General features: G+C 38.9%; 1 protein-coding gene across 5 annotated transcripts in view; it reads left to right on the top strand.

Moving 5' to 3' along the window:
• BCO1 (beta-carotene oxygenase 1) overlaps positions 1-18,297 on the top strand; it is a 48,054-nt gene that overhangs the window by 20,351 nt on the left and 9,406 nt on the right. For all 5 annotated transcript variants that reach the window (XR_003568135.1, XR_003568136.1, XM_027850584.1 and 2 more), the window contains 4 exons: positions 812-1,032; positions 2,684-2,941; positions 9,581-9,686; positions 14,190-14,284. Coding sequence is in view for 3 of the 5 variants with exons in the window: in XM_027850584.1 (XP_027706385.1) it covers positions 812-1,032; positions 2,684-2,941; positions 9,581-9,686; positions 14,190-14,284 (680 nt within the window). In the remaining 2 variants the exon portion in view is untranslated. The remainder of the gene's footprint in view (positions 1-811; positions 1,033-2,683; positions 2,942-9,580; positions 9,687-14,189; positions 14,285-18,297) is intronic.

Here is an 18,297-nt window from a genome sequence, read left to right as displayed (position 1 = left end):
GACCTAGTGACCTCAGAGGTCCCCTTTAACCTTCTGATTCTGAGATTCTCTGACATATCAGGTCTTATTATCCTCAATTAGGTGGTCTCTAAGGTTCTCTCCAGCTCTGAATCTTATGATCCTATGACAGGATCATGATAGCAAGGACAGTTCTGGAACCAACATCTGGGTGCTAAAGGAAGAAAAATCTTCTTTCACTAAATTGTCCCCAATCCCACCCCTACTCTTCACTTATGCCTGGGTATGATTAAACATGCCTTAGCCACTGCTTGAAACCTGACTCCTGGTTATATGGTAGCACTGCTCCCTGAGAGTGCATAAGGAAACTCAGAAGCTCCTTCATGGCCTCACCACAGAAACCATCTTAATAACGACCCTCTCACCCCTCTTCTGTCAGGCCCCTTGCACACATCTGCTAATCTCATTGACAGGCACAGGCATTTTCTGTGCCAAGTCTGAGGCTTCCTTGCAGGGATGTCTCCTGGTCCTCCCTGGGAATGGGATGAATTGTGATCTTACCCGACTAAAGCTGAAAAAATACTGAACACACTTAGAATCATGGGCTCTAGACCGGGAAGGGACCTCAGCAATTTGTAATTTAACACCCTCACTTTACAAAGGAAAGAACTTGCTGTCATAGGGGGAAGGGACTTCTTCCAGAGCACACTGAAATTCTATGGTTCTACTTGTAGCCTAATTTCCTTTATGATGGAGACAGTGGGAGACTAACACCCCATGCGACTCTATGTGTGTGTTCTAATTATGTAGTGTGCTATGAATGTGGACTGACATTTTGGGAATTTTTCTTTAGAGAAAAAAAAGAAGAAAAACAACTTAAAACACCTGGAAGTCATCTGCTCCATCCCATCCCGCTCTCTTCTCAGCCCAAGTTACTATCATAGTTTTGGAGTTACTGAAAACTACATCATTTTTCTAGAGCAACCCTTTAAATTGGATATTCTAAAGATGGCCACTGCCTACATTCGAGGCACAAACTGGGCTTCCTGCATTACCTTCCATGAAGAAGACAAGGTATATCATATTCTATGATCACAGGCACCTGATGGTAGGGCATCAACAATCCCAGCAGATATTTCAAAGAGAGCCAGACCAGTGAGGTGGTGCAGTGGATAGAGCACAGGGCCTAGAATAAGGAAGACCTGAGTTCAAATCCAGCCTCAGACACTTCCTAGCTGGGTGATCCTGGGCAAGTCACTTAACCTGTCTGCCTCAGTTTCCTCATCTGTGAAATGATGATAATAATAGCACCTACCTCTCAGGGTTGTCGTAAGGACCAAATGAGATCATGTTTGTGAAGTACCTGGCACAGAGTAGGCACTTAATAAATGTGCTTGCTTGCTTCCTTCTTTCCATCCTCTTTGCCGCTTCAGCTTTCCCAACATATTCTAGTCTACCCACTGGCCCCTTCCACTCAGGCCTCTGGTTTGGCAGACCAAGTAGAAGGTGGGATGTGGCTAAAGCTGAGAAGAGAAGGAGGCCAAATAAAATACGGATGTGTCCACAGCAGATGTTTACCAAGTACAGTCCCTGAAGGACTCAGGCACTTCCCCATCCACCTATTCTCAGCAGGGAATGGGAAGTTAGAATGTGGGCCCTATGACTTCCTTGATTTCTGTTTTCCTGCATACAGCTGAACATAAGTTCCCTGAGGGCAGAGATCATGCCATTTTCATCTGATTACAGCACCCTGCAATTCAATTGATTTCAATAAACATTTATGGCACACAACTACTTAATAAATGTTTGTTGAATAGAATTTCCATAGAAATGGGCAGAAGCTACTCAGCTTAAGGGCCCATGTCAAGCAGAGAGCATCAGAGGGGGCCTAAAGGCCGAATTTGTATAACAGAAGAGAAATGTTTCTCAAGTTACATGGGTAAACCCAGATCATGAGATCAAGACATGGAACATAAAAGGAACTGAAACTGTTTCTCATCATAGCTACTGACAAATCTGACCACACTCTCCCCAGCCTTACCTTTCCCCCAACCACATATATACACACTCCTCTGTGCATTGCTTGGTTCTGAGGAAGGAGAAAGAAAAGGGAAGAGAAAAACAAGAAAAGTGGGGAGGAAACAGGGAAAGGGAAGAGGAGAGAGGATGGGAGTACAGTCTAAAACTAGCCTGTGAGAAAACAAAACTACCACTTCTCCTACCTCAAGCTTTTTGGTTAATCCAGGATAATTACACAAGGAGGCTAGTAAAAAGTAAAAACATGAAGAATAAACAAATATATGAGAGACAATAGCAGTGTGCAAACATGTCTAAATGATCTATGAGGAAATTCTAAAAGCAGACTTTTCAAAGTGTTGGAATTCCTTCCCCATGATACATTACTTGATAAGTAGGAAACGTCAAGTGAGGGATTGAGATGTAGAGATGAGAGGGATAAGAAATGTGTGGAGTGACTCCAGAGACCTGAGGGTGGGGACAAGGAGAGAGTGGATAAAATGGAAACTCTGCTCAGTGTCTTTTTATAGGTAAGGAGTCATCATGTCCAGCATGAAAGCAAACACTACCCTAAGATCATCTTCAAAGGGAGGTTTGGGGGTGGTGCAGCATGGAAATTTAACAAACATCACTTGTCACCTACATTCATGGGATCATGGGAAAACCCATATCTTTTGCTGACCAATGTTTTATGTCCATCTTCTTTAAGACTTACATTCATATCATTGACCGAAGGACAAAAAGGACCCTGCTGACCAAGTTTTATGCTGATCCCATGGTTGTCTACCATCATGTAAATGCCTATGAAGAAGATGGCCATATTGTGTTTGATGTCATTTCCTACAAGGACCATAGTCTTTATCAGCTCTTCTACTTGGCAAACTTGAATCAACACTTTGAGCAGAACTCTAAACTTACTTCCATACCATCCCTCGAGAGATTTGTCATTCCTCTTCAGGTGAACAAGGTAGTGTGATTAAAAAAAAATAGTGAAATGGATTTTTAAAAGTAAGTAAATTCCTACTTCCCCAAAAGTCCTCTTTGTAGTATGAAAGTGAGTGTGGGATTTTGAAGGCTATGCCAACTGAGGAAAAGACATGACAGGTCCTACTAAGTTAGAAAGGTTTCAAATATGGAGCTAGTGCTAGACTTCTGACCAAGGACCAATTTAGCTAAGCACCGAGAGGCTTGAGAACAGTATAAATTCTTTGTCCATGATGATTAATGCAACAGAAAATGTTATTTCTAGTTCAAAGAGGAAAAAATACTCAAAAGAGAGTATTTGGTCATTTTGGAATGTTTGTCTTCTGATAAAAGTATCTTCTCAACTTTTTTTTTCTGTCAAAGAATAGCTCAATCTGCAACTTAAAATAGAATGCATAAATCATGCACTTGGCCTTACTTTGCCAAACAAGATTTGCGTGACTCAATTCTACCTAAAGACATCTTGGTTGAATGATGATAGACATATCTATCATCCTCTTTCAAAAATATTTTAGAGGGTCATAGGATTTAAGAATGAAAGAATTTCACAAGCCATCAAGTCCAACCCTCTCATTATAGATCAGAAAACTGAGATGAAGATCAGGAAAAGGAAGAGGAACTTGCCCCTATGGGGGATGGATTTCTGGAAATAGTAATTAGCTATGCTTTTGCCAAGGAAACATTTTCATAGTGAAACATTTCTCAGAAAAATTGGGCAACATACACACATACAAACACTTAATCACTGTCCTAGATTCCCCTGAATATGCAGACCAACTGAGGTTAGAATAAAGGTATATAAGGACAGATACCCTTGGCACCCTTGAACATGTTTACATGGGGATGTGTAGAGGTGTCCAGGGCAAGGTAGAGCCAGGCTGAGGCAGAGCAGAGGAGAGGCAGGGCAGGGCAGACATGTACAGATGCTCCACAAAACTGGCTTGTCTACACTCCTACTGAAGGGCTCATTGTGAAGTGGGGTTATAACTAGGCCAAGATCTTGGCAGCTGCTGGAGGATTTTCCCATCCCCCTCAAGGCAAAATTATAAGAAGGGGATCACTTGAGCTCAAATGCAGGAAAATGAACTTGGTATATTTGATGGCTTTTTTCCAATGTAAAAACACAGACACTTTTCAAGTAGTCCTGTTTAGAATATCAAGGAAATTACATCCACTTTTTCACAGAATTCAACATAAAGATCTGGAACCTTTAGCCTTCCACTGCTATCCTAAGAAAAATGCATGAGACTTTTTTCGTGTTTATTAGGGCTTGACAAAGCTACTTACCACCTCTTACCATCAGAACGAGCCCAAGTTATTTTTATTGCTGCTTATATAGAAAAGTCCCATTTTGTCCCTTAAGTTGCCTGACTGGTTTTAAGCTGTGGTTCCAATATGACTATGTAGAACTACACCTTGAAAGTCAAGTTTGGGAAATGCAGCTGGAGGTCTATGACTATAATACATCGAGTTTACTTTGAAGCACACAGGGGACACCTAGTAACAAATTTTTATTGAAATGAATTGAGCAATAAATAAAGGGCTCACATATAATTATCTAATTTATAGATCTTGGGGGAACTTATTTCTTGTTTCTACCAGAATCTGAACGATTTTAGGGGAGGGTAAGGAGTTTTTCAAGGTGATAATGAGTTGAGGGGATAGGGTAAAGAAGGGTGGATTATCATAGGTCTTATAGTTGGGATTTTCTCAGACTCTTCAATAGATATGACACAGGAACTTCTATCAGTTAGAAAGCCTAGAATCAACAGTGATTCTTGCGTACAGTACTAAATAGCTTGTACCAGATAATTAATCAACAAGCATTTATTAAGTTCCTCTTAGGTACCAGATATTCTGCTAGGGAATACAAATACAAAAATGAGGCAGTCCCTGTCCTCAAGGAGTTTACATTCCACAAGGGAAATTCAACATGTTCACAGATACAAATACATACAAAAATGTATGCGTGTGTGAGAGAGAGAGAGAGTGTGTGTGTGTGTGTGTGTGTGTGTGTGTGTGTATACATAGTGATTTGGAGGGTGACCCTAACAGCTGGGAGAGATCAGGAAAGACTTCCCAAAGAAGGTAGGGATTCCAGGAGGCAGAAGTGATGAGGAAGAGCATTCACGGCATAGGGACAGCCCGCAAAGGCAGGGAGGCAGGAGACAGGATGTCATGTACAGGAAACAGCATGTAGGCCAGTTTGGATGGAATATATATAGTTCATGAAGAGAAAACATGTGTAATCAGCCTGGAAAGAGAGGTTGGAGCCAGATTGTTGAAAGGTTTTAAATGCCTAACACAGGAATTTGTATTTGTATTTTAACCTAAAAGCAATGAGGAGCCACTGAAGCTTCTTGAGCATGGAAATAACATGGTCAGACCTAGGCTTTAGAAATTAGCTTACAGTTTCTACATTAAGGGGCCGTAGGGCATGGAATATAATATTCCAGAGGTCAAAGGAGACAGGATTACAACCAAGAATCACCTAACCAGCAAAACTGAGTATAATCCTTCAGGGGGAAAAATGCACATTCAGTGAAACAGAAAACTTTTAAGCATTCTTGATGAAAAGACCAGAGCTGAACAGAAAATTTGACTTTCAAATACAAGAATCAAGTGGAACATGAAGAGGTAAACAGGAAAGAGAAATCATAAGGGACTTATTAAGGTTGAACTGTTTACATTCCTGCAGGGAAAGATGATATTTGTAACTCATGAGACCTTTGTCAGTATTAGGGCAGTTGGAGGGAAAAAATTATATGTATGTATATATAGGTAGATAGATAGATAGATAAATAGAGGGCACAGGGTGAGTTGAAGATGAAGGGCTGATATCTGGAGAATAAAATTAAGGGGTGAAAGAGGATTATACTGGGAGAAGGAGAAAGGGAGGGGTAGAATGGGGTAAATTATCTCACATAAAACAGACAAGAAAAGGGTTTTACAGTGGAGGGGAAACAGGGGAAGGTGAGAGGGAATGAGTGAATCTTACTCTCATCGGATTTGGCTTAAGGAGGGAATAACACACACACTCACTTGGGTATGGAAATCTATCTTCCCCATAGGAAAATAGGGGGAGAAGGGGACAAGGGAGCAGAGGGATGATAGAGGGGAAAGCAGATTGTGAGAGGGGTTAATCAGAAGCAAACTCTTCTAAGAAGGGACAGGGTCAAAAGAGAGAATAGAATAAATGGGGGGTGGGATAGGATTAAGGGAAATATACTTAGTTTTTCACAACATGACTACTATGGAAATGTTTTGCATGACCACACATCTATAACCTGAAAAAAAAGTAGCTTAAAAGTACACCAAGAATGAGGGACACAAACAAAGTAGATCAATCAACAAGCATTTATTAAGACATTATTATGTGGCAGCCTCTGTGCTAAGAATTGAGGATACAAAGAAACAATGAAAACATTCCCTATTTTCAAGGGAATTTACATTCTAATGGGGGAGACAACATGTACATGTATCAGTATATGCAACATATATACAAAGGAGATACAAGTGACTCTGGAGGAAAAGGCCTGCCTTGCTGAATGTTCCCTTGTGAAATGTAGGCTCCCTGAGGGCAGGGACTGTCTCACTTTTGTATTTGTATCTCCTAGCAGAGTGTCTGGTACCTAGTACGAACTTAATAAAGGTGACACTGGAGCTGAGTCTTGAAGGAAGCCAGAGATTATAAGAGGAAGAAATGAGGAAAGAGAATATTCCAGCATGGGGGACAACCAGTATAAAGGCATGGGGATGGGAGAACGGGTATTGTGTACAATGAATAGAAAGTCAGCCAGTGTGGCTAAATTGTAAAGTTCATGGAGGACAGTAATACATAAGAAGATTGAGAAGGTAGAAAGGGCAAAAAATAAAAATAAAAGAGAGAGAGAGTTTATATTTGACCCTAGAGATAACAGAGAGTACTTGAGTTTATTTGGGGGGGGGGGAGGCGCTGATGTAATCAGATCTGTGTTTTAGGAAAAAACATTTTGGCATATGGGTGGAGAGTAGTTTGAAATGGGGAGAGATTTGAAGCAAGGACAATACATGTAATTAGGAGTCTACTGAAATAGTTCAGGTAAGAAGTAATTAAGGGCTTGAACTAGAGTGGTGGCTGTGTGAGTGCAGAGAAGGGGATATGTGAAAGGGATGTTGTGAAGATAGAAATAATAAGATTAAATATATGGGGAAGTGGGGAGAGTGAGAAGTTGAAAATGGTACTAAGCTTGTGAATCTACATGACTAGTAGAACAGAGGTGCCTTTGACAATAGGGAAGTTTGAAAGAAGGGTGGGTTTTAGGGGAAAGATAATGAGTTCTCTTTGATCAGTTTGAAATGTCTGATTGGCAGTTGGTGATATGTTATTGGGACTTGAGAGAAAGACTAGGTCTGGACCTACTTATCTGGGAATCATCTGCAAAGAAATGATAGGATCTGATGAGATCACCAAGTGAGAGAGTATAGAAAGAAAAGAAAAGAGGGCCCTGGACAGAGCATTTGGGGTACACTCACAATTTAGAGAGTGATATGGATAATGATTCAGCAAAATAGGCTGAGAAGTGGTCAGACAGGTAGAAGGAAAACCAAGAGAGAGCAGTTAGGAAAATCCCAGAGAAGACAGAGTATCCAGGAGAAGATGACCAATAGTGTCAGATGCTCTGGAGAAGTCAAGAAAGAAGAGGGTTGAGTAAAGGCCATTAGATCGAGCAATTAAGAGATCAGTGGTAACTTTGGAGATAGTAGTTTCATCTTAGTAATGCAGATAGAAGACATTGCAGAGGACTAAGAAAAGAATACGAAGAAAGGAAATGGAGGTATTGAGTTCAGACTTTTTTTTCTTTAAAATTTTTTTTTTAATCCACAAGTTTAGGGGGTGGAGCCAAGATGGTGGAGTAAAAGCAGTGACTTGCTTGAGCTCTCCCCCAAACCTCTCCAAAAATCCAGAAGTTTAGCCAACATAATTTTTGAAATCTATTTTATTGATAATTTGTTTTTACATCCCCTATATTTCCCTTCGATATCTTACCTATCTTCTTCTATTTCATCCCCTTCCTCTTCCTAGACATACATCCCATATAACAAAAAAATTTGTAGACATTTTTTCGAGAATTTTAGCTAAGAAGGGAAGGAAGTAATTGAGATGTTAGCTAGTAGATGACAAATCCAAAAGCAAAATAGGCTTGTATATATACACAGAGAATGTTAGCACTAGGACCTTAGAGATCACCTAATTCTAATGGCAGAGACACCTGTCACATCAACTTCAGATCTCAATTCAACTGCCATAGTCCCTTCCCCTGCCTACCAAGTCCTCATCAACATTTTCTTGGTAACCCATGATTCCTGATGGGTGGCAGGATAACCTGCCCTAGCAGCCAAGAACTGCTGCAGAGCCAGCACCCAGAATGGATCCATAGAAGGCACCTACACAATATGCCTGCTTTGTCCCCTTTGCAAATGTTGGTCCTGCTCTGTTCTATTATCCTTTCCTACCTATGCTACTGTAATCATATATAAGTGGTCTGAAAGACTCCCTGAATATTTAGCCACCAGGGAGACATAAGTACGGTGAAAAATAAAAGAATTAGGCCAGTGATTTGCTTCTAGAAAAATAGCAACACCAGGTATAGCACTCTACAATTTATAAAACACTTTTGTACATAGTTATTTGCATCTTGTCTCCCTTATTAGACTGTGAGTTCCTTGACAGCAGGGACTGTTTTTTGCCTTTCTTTGCATCTCCAGAGCTTAGCCCAGTGCCTGACACATAGCAGGTTCTTAATAAATGTTTATTGACTGATTGGCTTTAAAACAGAAATTACTCCATTTGATCTCACAATATTCCTTCAGGGAGGTAAGACATGATTATCACCCCTATTTTATAAATAAGAAATTGAGGCTCACACAGATGGAGCACAGAGCCCTGGTATTCCTTCTCCTAAATGAGACCTTTCCTGTATGCCATGCTGCTTTAAAATGTGATGGAATTTCAAATGATTTAATGATAAATCTCTAAAAAGCTGGTGTTTATAACTAGGAGTGAAAGTATTTGGTAATACAGAGGGAAGATGGGGTCATGGAAAGGGCCAGAAACCCTGCTCCACTGCTAGTACCTGACTTCCCATTTACGTTGTATAGATTTTGTATGTACAGAGTAGTTTCTTTGTCATCTTCCCCATTAGAATATGAGCTCCCTGGGGGCAGGTACCATATTTTGGCCTTTCTTTGTATCCTCAGTGCTTAGATCAGTGCTTGGCACATAGTAGGCACTTAATAAATGCTTGTTAACTGACGACAAAATCAAGAAAGCTCGGTTTGAACTTAGGATCTGATCCCTACTAGCTGTATGACCACAGGCAAGTCAGGAAATCTGTCACTAACCAGTTTAAGACAGTTTTTTTTGTCTTCTCTGAACATCAGTGTTCCCATATGTAAAATGAAAGAGCTGGATTAAATGACCTAGCAATGAATTTCTATCATTCTAGATTTAACAACTACTAGACTTTAGCTGGATCACTTGTGATTTTTTTTAAAGGAAAACTGATTCTTATGCATGTAAATTTCATCTGAAAGAAACATTCTAATAGAAAAAATGGCTTGAAATATTAAACTCTTTTAGGATGCAGAAATGGGTGAGAATTTAGTCAAACTTGAATCAACAACAGCAACTGCTCTGAAGGAAAAAGATGACCAAGTCTACTGCCAATCAGAAGACCTATGTGAAGGTAAATGGATTTTCTCCACCCATATTTAGTGAGGGGGACAGATTTTTATAAAGTTTATGAAGCATCCTCACTTTGAACCTACATCCTATTTCAGCACAGTGTCATCACTCAGCTGGGCCACACTACCTTGAAGACATATATGGTTTGAAATGTGTGTTTCACAACACCTACAGTTCATTTAGCCCAAACCTGTCATTTTAGTGATGAGGAAACTGAGGCTCAGAGAGGGGAAGTGGCCTGCCCAAGGCTATAGAAGCAATAAGTGGCAGAGCCAGAATTTGAACACAAATCCTTGGACTACAAATCCAATTCCCTTGCCACTGTACCACACTGCCTCTCCCAGATAAGGACAAAGAGGAAAAAACTCAGGGCAGCTAGGTGGCACAGTAGATAGAGCACCGGCCCTGGAGTCAGGAGGACCTGAGTTCAAATCCAGCCTCAGACACTTGACACTAGCTATGTGACCCTGGGCAAGTCACTTAACTCTGATTGCCTTCCTCTCCCCCCTTCCCCCTTCCCCCAAAAAGGAAAAACTCCCATATATTAACTATAAAAGAATGAAAACAAAACATGCAGTTGGGAGACTAGGACTCATATCCTGCTTCAGACACCCACCTTACTAGCCATGGTTTCTTAAATATGTCACTTCCATTTCTCTCAACCTGTTTCCTCATCTGTAAAATATGGATAATAACACTTGCCCTATTCACCTCAAGGAATTGTTATGAGCAAAATTTTGTAAACTTTTAAACAATACAGAAATGGAAGTTGTTGTTACTCTGCTATTGAACAGTTTCAATAAGACTGGACTTTCCCATCACCTCAGAAAATCAGATTTACCTTTTTTTAATTTAGCAATTCTACATCTACTATATACTTTATATTAAAAAAAACCCTGAGGTTAGGATGGAGTCTATCCTCTGGCTAAATAAAGTACAGTCTTGTAAAGAGGGGTAGAAAATGATAGAGAAAAAGAGGATATGGATTGGTTCATCTCCTCTCCATGCTCAGCCGTTCCTTTCTGTACATACAGGGGAGAAAAGAGATAATGAAGTAATTAACCCTCAATTATCTGTGCTAATAAAAGGTAGCAATGGCATGAACAAACTACTCAAAAATTATTTCTAGTTTATTTGACTATGGAATATATGATGGGTTTGGGGGTCACAGTTTTCCCTTCATAATTATTCTTTGCTTAGACAAATATTAAAATTAATTTGTGATCCTTAAGAATATACTAATTAATAATGTCCCAGAACTATTCTGTAGAAGAAGGCTACCTATAATTAGAAATGTTGTAGATGATGAAAACTATGTAGCTAATAAAGAGTTTGTCTGAATAAAGTTTGAAGGGAGCCTAAGTTGGGAGGTTAAGATAGGTCTTTGAACCAGTCCCTGAACACCTCAACAACAACAACCAAAAAAAAAACCACTCAGTAATCAGAGATGTTTGTTTTCCCAGGTGTCAGATGGTTCCTGGCAAAAGGAAGTTTCAGTTCAGTTCTTAGGAATGAGCTGGGTCTGAGTTAGCTGCTGACATGACCTTCAATTCAATTGGACATTTATGCTATATGGAAAGCCCAGTGCTAGTCACTAGGGGACGCAAAAACAAAAATGAACAATCCCTGTCCTCATTACTTACATTCTACTGTACACAGAGAAATATTGTATAAGGTAGGGTGTGATGGTGGCAAAGAAGAGATCAGACAAAACGTCTGGGAAAATTATAGCAAGATCAATATGCTTCAAGCTGAAGGGATCAGGGCATATTAAATAAAGAAGGTAGCCCCTTAGCTAAGGCTGAGACAAGGATTCTAAAAGGTGGAAATAATAATAATAATTATAATAGAAGCTCATATTTATATAATACTTTAAGTACTTATTAAGTGTTTTACAAACATTGTCTTATTTGGTCTTCACAACAACCTTATGATGTAGGTGCCATGATTTTCTCCATTTTACAGATAAGGAAACTGAGGTTAAGAGAGTTAACTGCTCAGTATGTGAGACAGGATTTGAACCAAGGTCTTTCTGACACCAAAACTAGTGCTATGCCCCACTGACTCTCCTAATGGAGAAGGGAGTGCATTCCAGGCATGGTGGATTCTGCCTGCACAAATACACAGAGGCAAGAGATGGCATGCATTGAACAGCTGCTAGCCTAATTTGGTTGGAATGTAGACCAGAAATAATGTGAAATTATATTTGAGGCCTGGAGTTCTTAAGTCTTTAGCTGCATGATTAACGAAGCCACTATCAGTTTCTGTGACTAGGGAGCACCAGACACCCAGATCTGTGGGCAGGTGCAGGGCCACTCCCCAGGAAGACAGGAAGTCACTGAAAATAAGATGCTGTCACTAATGACCTCATACTTGGCAAAACATTTGAATTTGCCAATAAAAACAAACTCTCTTTGGGTAAAGTATAGCAATACCTGGGACAGTTTCTGTCAGACCCGGTTTTGGTATTCCTTAGAAAAATGAACTGATTTTACTCCATTTTTTTTTTTTTTGTGGTCTCAGGCCTACTTCATGATTAATGTCCTATCCTTCTCTCCTTGTGTTCCTGTCCCCTTAAATTCTTGTCCCCTGACATTTCATCTCTCTGAGTCTCAGTTCTTCTGTCCCATAAACCTCCTATTTCCTAGGTCCCTTCTCTGAGAGCCTTATTTCTGTTCTTGAAGGCATACGGACTATGAGTTCCATGGATTCTGATTACACTCTGAATCAGGAAATTATCTTTGACCTGTGCCGTAGCCAATGCTTATAAGAAGGTAGCAGCCTAGCAGGAGACTAGCCCAACAACATGTCAAGTTTCCTGGTTTGCTTCATGGAGATCATCTCAGTCTAAATACTCTCTATCAGAACCAAGATATTATCTCCTCACCCCAGGAGGCTTGAGAAACTCTTCCTAGGAGCTTCTCACCTTGGTATTTATCTAGCTATGTACATGAAAGAGTTCTTAATTACTAATTTATGGAGCAAGGCAACTCCTCCCCAGATCAATATCCCACTCCCACTGAAACCTTTCCTGCTACACCCAATAGTCTCGTGCACCCTTAAGTTCCTCTTTTGAAACGCAGGTGGAAAGATTATTCACCCTTTAAAGTTTCTTCTGAAAGATTTTCTGATTTTCTCTGACATCTTGCCTTCACTTGTATTTCTCCACATCTTATTAAAAATATTTCATAAAATGATTTATAGTTTAGTTCTAATGCCTAATGTTGATTTTATTTGTCAACTTATAAAAATATATTTAAACACAGGTACATAAAATGTGTATATGTGTGTGTAATCACAAGTATCTGAATTTCCTTTTTTTCTAAAGAGCTAAAAGAAGACAGTTGTGATTTCATAGTCATTGTGATTTCATAGTCATTAAACTATATTGGATTTGTCTTGTATAATTTTATACACTTAAAAGATATATATCTTTCTTAATTTATTAAATAGTTTTCAGTAGTCAAATCAATTAGCAGAGAGGGGTTTGTTTACCTTTGGATATCATATTTAAATGAATTACATTTTCCCTGGAGTTTATCCTGGCCAGCTATAAATCAGTCTTACAGGATGCTAGAGTCTAGGAGGAGTCTAGGATTGGGGTCAGAAGATCTGGTCTTGAATCTTAGCTCTGCCACTGACCTTTGGAAATTCAATTCCATCTTTCTGATCTTAATTTTCTCTTTTTTTAAGTTTTTAATTAATTTATTTTGAATTATTAACAATCACTTCCATGAGCTTTTGAGTTTTAAATTTTTCTCCCCCTCCCTCTCATCTCCTTTCCCAAGATGGCACGCAATCTGATACAGGCTATTCCTATTAAACATATTTTCACATTAGTGATATAGATAAGAATTAGAACAAATAGGAGGAACCACCAGAAAGAGGAAACAAAACACAACAGAAGAGAAAAAACAGCAAATAGTATGCTTCGATCTGCATTCAAACTCCATAGTTCTTTCTTCTTTGTGGATAGCATTTTCCATCATGAAGCCTTTGGAGACATCTTAGATTCTTATATTTGCTGAGAAGGGTTAAGTCTATCAATATTAGTCTGATCTTCATTTTCATCTTCAATGGGGATAATAATTTCTATTTCACAGGATTGTTGTGAAGCTCAAATTAACGTAGGTTTGCAGAGCTGGACACCACATTAGAGCTCTCTAACCCAATTCCATAATTTTATAAATGAGGAAATCAAGGCCCAGGAAGGAGAAATCACCTGCCCAAGGTTACAGTGCACATAAAGAGCAGAGCCAGGAATCAGAATGGTTCTTTGGACTCCAATGCCAGTGCCTTTCCACTTAATGTCCTGTTGCTTCTCTTGATATTAGGTATACAAAGTACCTTTTGCTTTAAAAAGACCCATTAAGACCCACATACATGTGAGCTATTATTATTATTAACAGAGACAAGGTTGGAGAATTTGACAATGAAAATGTGAACAGTCCTCTTCCTTTTGATGTCTCTTTGACGATATATTTGAATTCTTCACTTCTTTTAGGGATTGAGCTGCCCCGAATTAATTATGCTCACAATGGGAAAAAATACAGATACATTTATGCAGCAGAAGTGCAGTGGAATCCAATTCCAACAAAGGTAATATATTTAAAGGTCATTAAAATATCACACACTAGTTTCTGTGATGATGAATCAATTTGCTTTTAAGTGGGACACACCCAAATGGATGGAGACTGCTGGTGCCAGTAACAAAAATAGGCAAGCTGGAAAAGGGTGCCAGTTCAAAGGAGAAAGGGTGGTGATGTTTTGAATGTGCTGAATTTGAGGTGACAGGATATCCAAATATCAGGTAGAGTACTTGACTAAAGCTTAGGAGAGAGAGCAGGCCTAAAGGTAAAGATTTCCAAGTTATTAGCATACAGGCAATAGCTAAAATGAAAATGGTAGAACTCTCAATGGGAGATAGTGTTGAAAGGGAAGAGAAGCAGGTCAATATCAAGCCTTCAGAAATGTCCATACTGAAAGGATACTAAAGAAGAGAAGAAGCTAGTGAAGGATATAGAAGAGTAGTCAGAAAGGCAAGAGGAGAAATAGGATACTGTGTTACTGTTATTGTTCAGTGGTTTCAGTGCATGTCTGACTCTCTGTTACCCTATTTGGGGTTTTCTTGGCAAAGACACTAGAGTGGCTTACCATGTCCTTTTTAAGTTCATTTTACAGGTGAGGAAAATGAGGCAAACAGGGTTAAACGACTTGCCCAGGGTCACATAGCTAGTAAGTATCTGAGGCCACATTTGAACTCTGGTCTTCCTGACTCCAGGCCCAGCGCTCTATCCACTGAGCCTCCTAGCTGCCCCAAGAATACCGTAGTGTCAGGGGCAGCTAGGTGGCACAGTGTATAGAGCACCGGCCCTGAAGTCAGGAGGACCTGAGTTCAAATCCGGCCTCAGACCAAACACTTGACACTTACTGGCTGTGTGACCCTGGGCAAGTCACTTAACCCCAATCACCTCACCAAAAAAAAAAAAAAAAAAGAATATCGTAGTGTCACACATTAAGATAGAGTTGCAAGAAAGAGAAAGTGTCAAATGTGACAGAAATTTCAAAGAGCATGAGGACTGAGAAGAGGTTGTTAGACTTCCTTATTTCCTTTTTTGACAAAATTATTAAACTAATAGAATAGAGACATAATGTAGATATAATTTACAAGGTATTTGTAATAATAACAGTGATAGCTAGCATTTATAGAGTGGTATAAGGTTTACAAAGTGCTTTACATATGCAGTTTCATTTGGTCCTCACATCACTCCTGTGATATAGATAATATTATCATTCTCAATTTACAGATGAAGAAACTGAGCTTGAAAGAGGTTAAGTGGTTTGTCTAGGGTCATACAGGCATTAAGGATTTGAGATAGTATTTGAACTCAGGTTTTCCAAACTGCAGGTCCAAAACTATCTTGTAAAAGATGGAGAGATTTAGACAGGCTGATAAAACAATTGGATGGATTCATAACTGATTGAATGGCCTAACACAAAGAGTAGTCATTTAATGATTCAATGTCAACTTAAAAAAGTTTCTGGAGGACAGGCTCAAAAGAGAGAATAGAATAAACGGGGGGTGGGATGGGATTAAGGGAAATATACTTAGTTTTTCACAACATGACTACTATGGAAGTGTTTTGCATGGCACATGTATAACCTGTATCCAGTTGCTTGCCTTCTTAACAAGGATGGGTGGGGAGGGAGGAAGGGAGAAAATTTGGAACCCAGAGTTTTAAAAACAAATATTTTAAAAAAATTGTTTTCACATGCAACTGGGAAATAAGATATACAGGAAATGAGGTATAGAAATCTATCCTACCCTACAGGAAAATTAAAGGGGAAGGGGATAAGAGAAGGGGGGGAATAGAAGGAAAGGCAGATTAGGGGAAGGGGTATTCAGAATGCATGCCATCTTGGGGTGGGGGAGAGACAAAATGTGGAGAAAATTTGGAACTCAAAATCTTGTGGAAGTGAACATTGAAAACTAAAAATTAATTAATTAATTAAAAAAAAGAAGTCATGAGCAGGTGGATTTCAAAAAAATCTCAAACTACTTACATGAACTGATGCTAAGTGAAGTGAGCAGAAACAGGAGAACATTGTACACGGTAACAGCTACACTGTGAGATGATCAACCATGATAGACTTAGCTCTTCTCAGCAATACAATGATGTAAGACAATTTTAAAAGACTCGTGATGGAAAATGCTATCCACATCCAAAGAAAGAACTATGGAGTCTGAATGCAGATCAAAACATACTATTTTCACTTTTTTATTTCTTTACTGTGGTTTTTCCCTTTTGTTCAGATTTTTTTTCACAATATTACTAACATGGAAATATATTTAATATGATTGTACATGTATAGCTTATATCAGATTGTTTCCTATCTTGGGGAGGGAGGGAAGGAGGAAGAAAAATTTGATAATCAAAATCTTATAAAAGTGAATGTTGAAAACTATCTTTACATGTAATTGGAAAAAAATAAAATACTATTAAGTGCAGGGAAAAAAAAGGTTTCTGGGAGAGTGCCCCAAGGGATCTGTGCTTGACCCTGTTCTGTTTAAGATTTTTTTTTTATCACTATTTGAGTAAAGACAGAGATTGCCTGCTGTCAAATTTACAGATGACACAAGGCTGGGAAGGCTAACTAACAGGTTGGATGATAGAGCTGGGATTCAAAAGGATCTTGATGGGCTAAAACATTGGGCTGAATAAAAAAATAATTTCAATCAAGATACATATAAAGTATTACCATGGACTAAAAAAATAATTTCACAAGTGTAGGACTGAGGAAGAATAGTTAGCAGCTTATGTGAAGAAGATCTTCAGGTTGAGTGGACTATAAGCTCAAAAGGAGTCAGTAGTGTGATGTGGTAGCCATAAAAGGTAGGTATGGCTTCCAGGAACACAAAAGTGATATTCTCTGTATTCTGTCCTAGTCAGACTCTATCTGGAGACAGAGTATTCAGTTCTAGGCACCATAACTTTATTTTTTAAAAAATTTTAATATTTGATGTTTTCCAATTACACATAAAAAAATTTTAACCTTCTTTTTATATAATTTTGAGTTCCAAATTCTCTCCCTTCTCCCTCCCCTTTCCCCTCCTTCTAAAAGCAAGCAATTTGATAATGGTTATACATGTGCAGTCATGTAAAACATATTTCCATATTAGTCATGTTGTGAAAGAAAATACAGACAAATAAAAGAAAAAGAAAGAAAGTTTAAAAAACTCAAATGGTATGCTTCGATCTGCATTCATCAGTTCTTTCTCTGGAGGTAGATAATATTTTTCATCATAGGTTCTTCAGAATTGTCTTGGATCTTTGTGCTGCTGAGAATAACTAAGTCATTCACAGTTGATCATTGCACAATATTACTGTCATTGTATACAATGTTCTCCTGTTCTGCTCACTTCATTTTGCATCAGTTCATGTAACTCCTTCCAGGTTTTTCTGAAAGTTATCCTGTTCATCATTTCTTATAGCACAATGGTATTCCATCACAATCATAGAGTTCTTCTCAATTTTGAGTCTTTGCCACCACAAAATATTAATATTTTTGTTCATATAAGTAGGCACCATAACTTTTAAAGGACATCTATAAGCTGGAGAGTATCCAGAGGAGAGAAACCAAGATAATGAAGGACGTTGAGTCCTTTAAGGAAAAATTAACTGGGGAAGGGTTGGATTGGAGAGGGAGACAAATATAGAAAGAAACAAGATAAGTAAATGGAGCCAAGACTCCAAAACTTGATATCATATGAGGATTGGATAAAAGAAACTGGGTGTATTTAGTCTGAAAAAGAGAATACTCAGGAGGGAACATGAGAGTTTAAGTATTTGAAGGGGTGTTGTGGGAAAGGGATAAAACTTGTTCTGCTTCACTTCACAGGGCAAAATCAGGTACAATGAATACAAATTAGAAAGAAGCACATTCAGGCTTGATGTGATAATAAATTGAATTGGGCTGCCTTGGAAAGTGGCAGATTCCCTCTCATTGAAGGTCTTTGAGCAGTGGCTGGAAAACCACTATTGGTTATGTTGTATCTGTGATTTCTTTTGGGTGTAGTTTAGGCTAGATGGCCACTTCTAATACTAGATGCT

This window comes from Vombatus ursinus, unplaced genomic scaffold, assembly GCF_900497805.2.
Source record: "Vombatus ursinus unplaced genomic scaffold, bare-nosed wombat genome assembly UNPS02009062.1, whole genome shotgun sequence".
NCBI classification, from domain to species: domain Eukaryota; kingdom Metazoa; phylum Chordata; class Mammalia; order Diprotodontia; family Vombatidae; genus Vombatus; species Vombatus ursinus.
The sequence above is the reverse complement of the archived record's forward strand: the minus strand, read 5'-3'. Positions and strand labels throughout refer to the sequence as shown.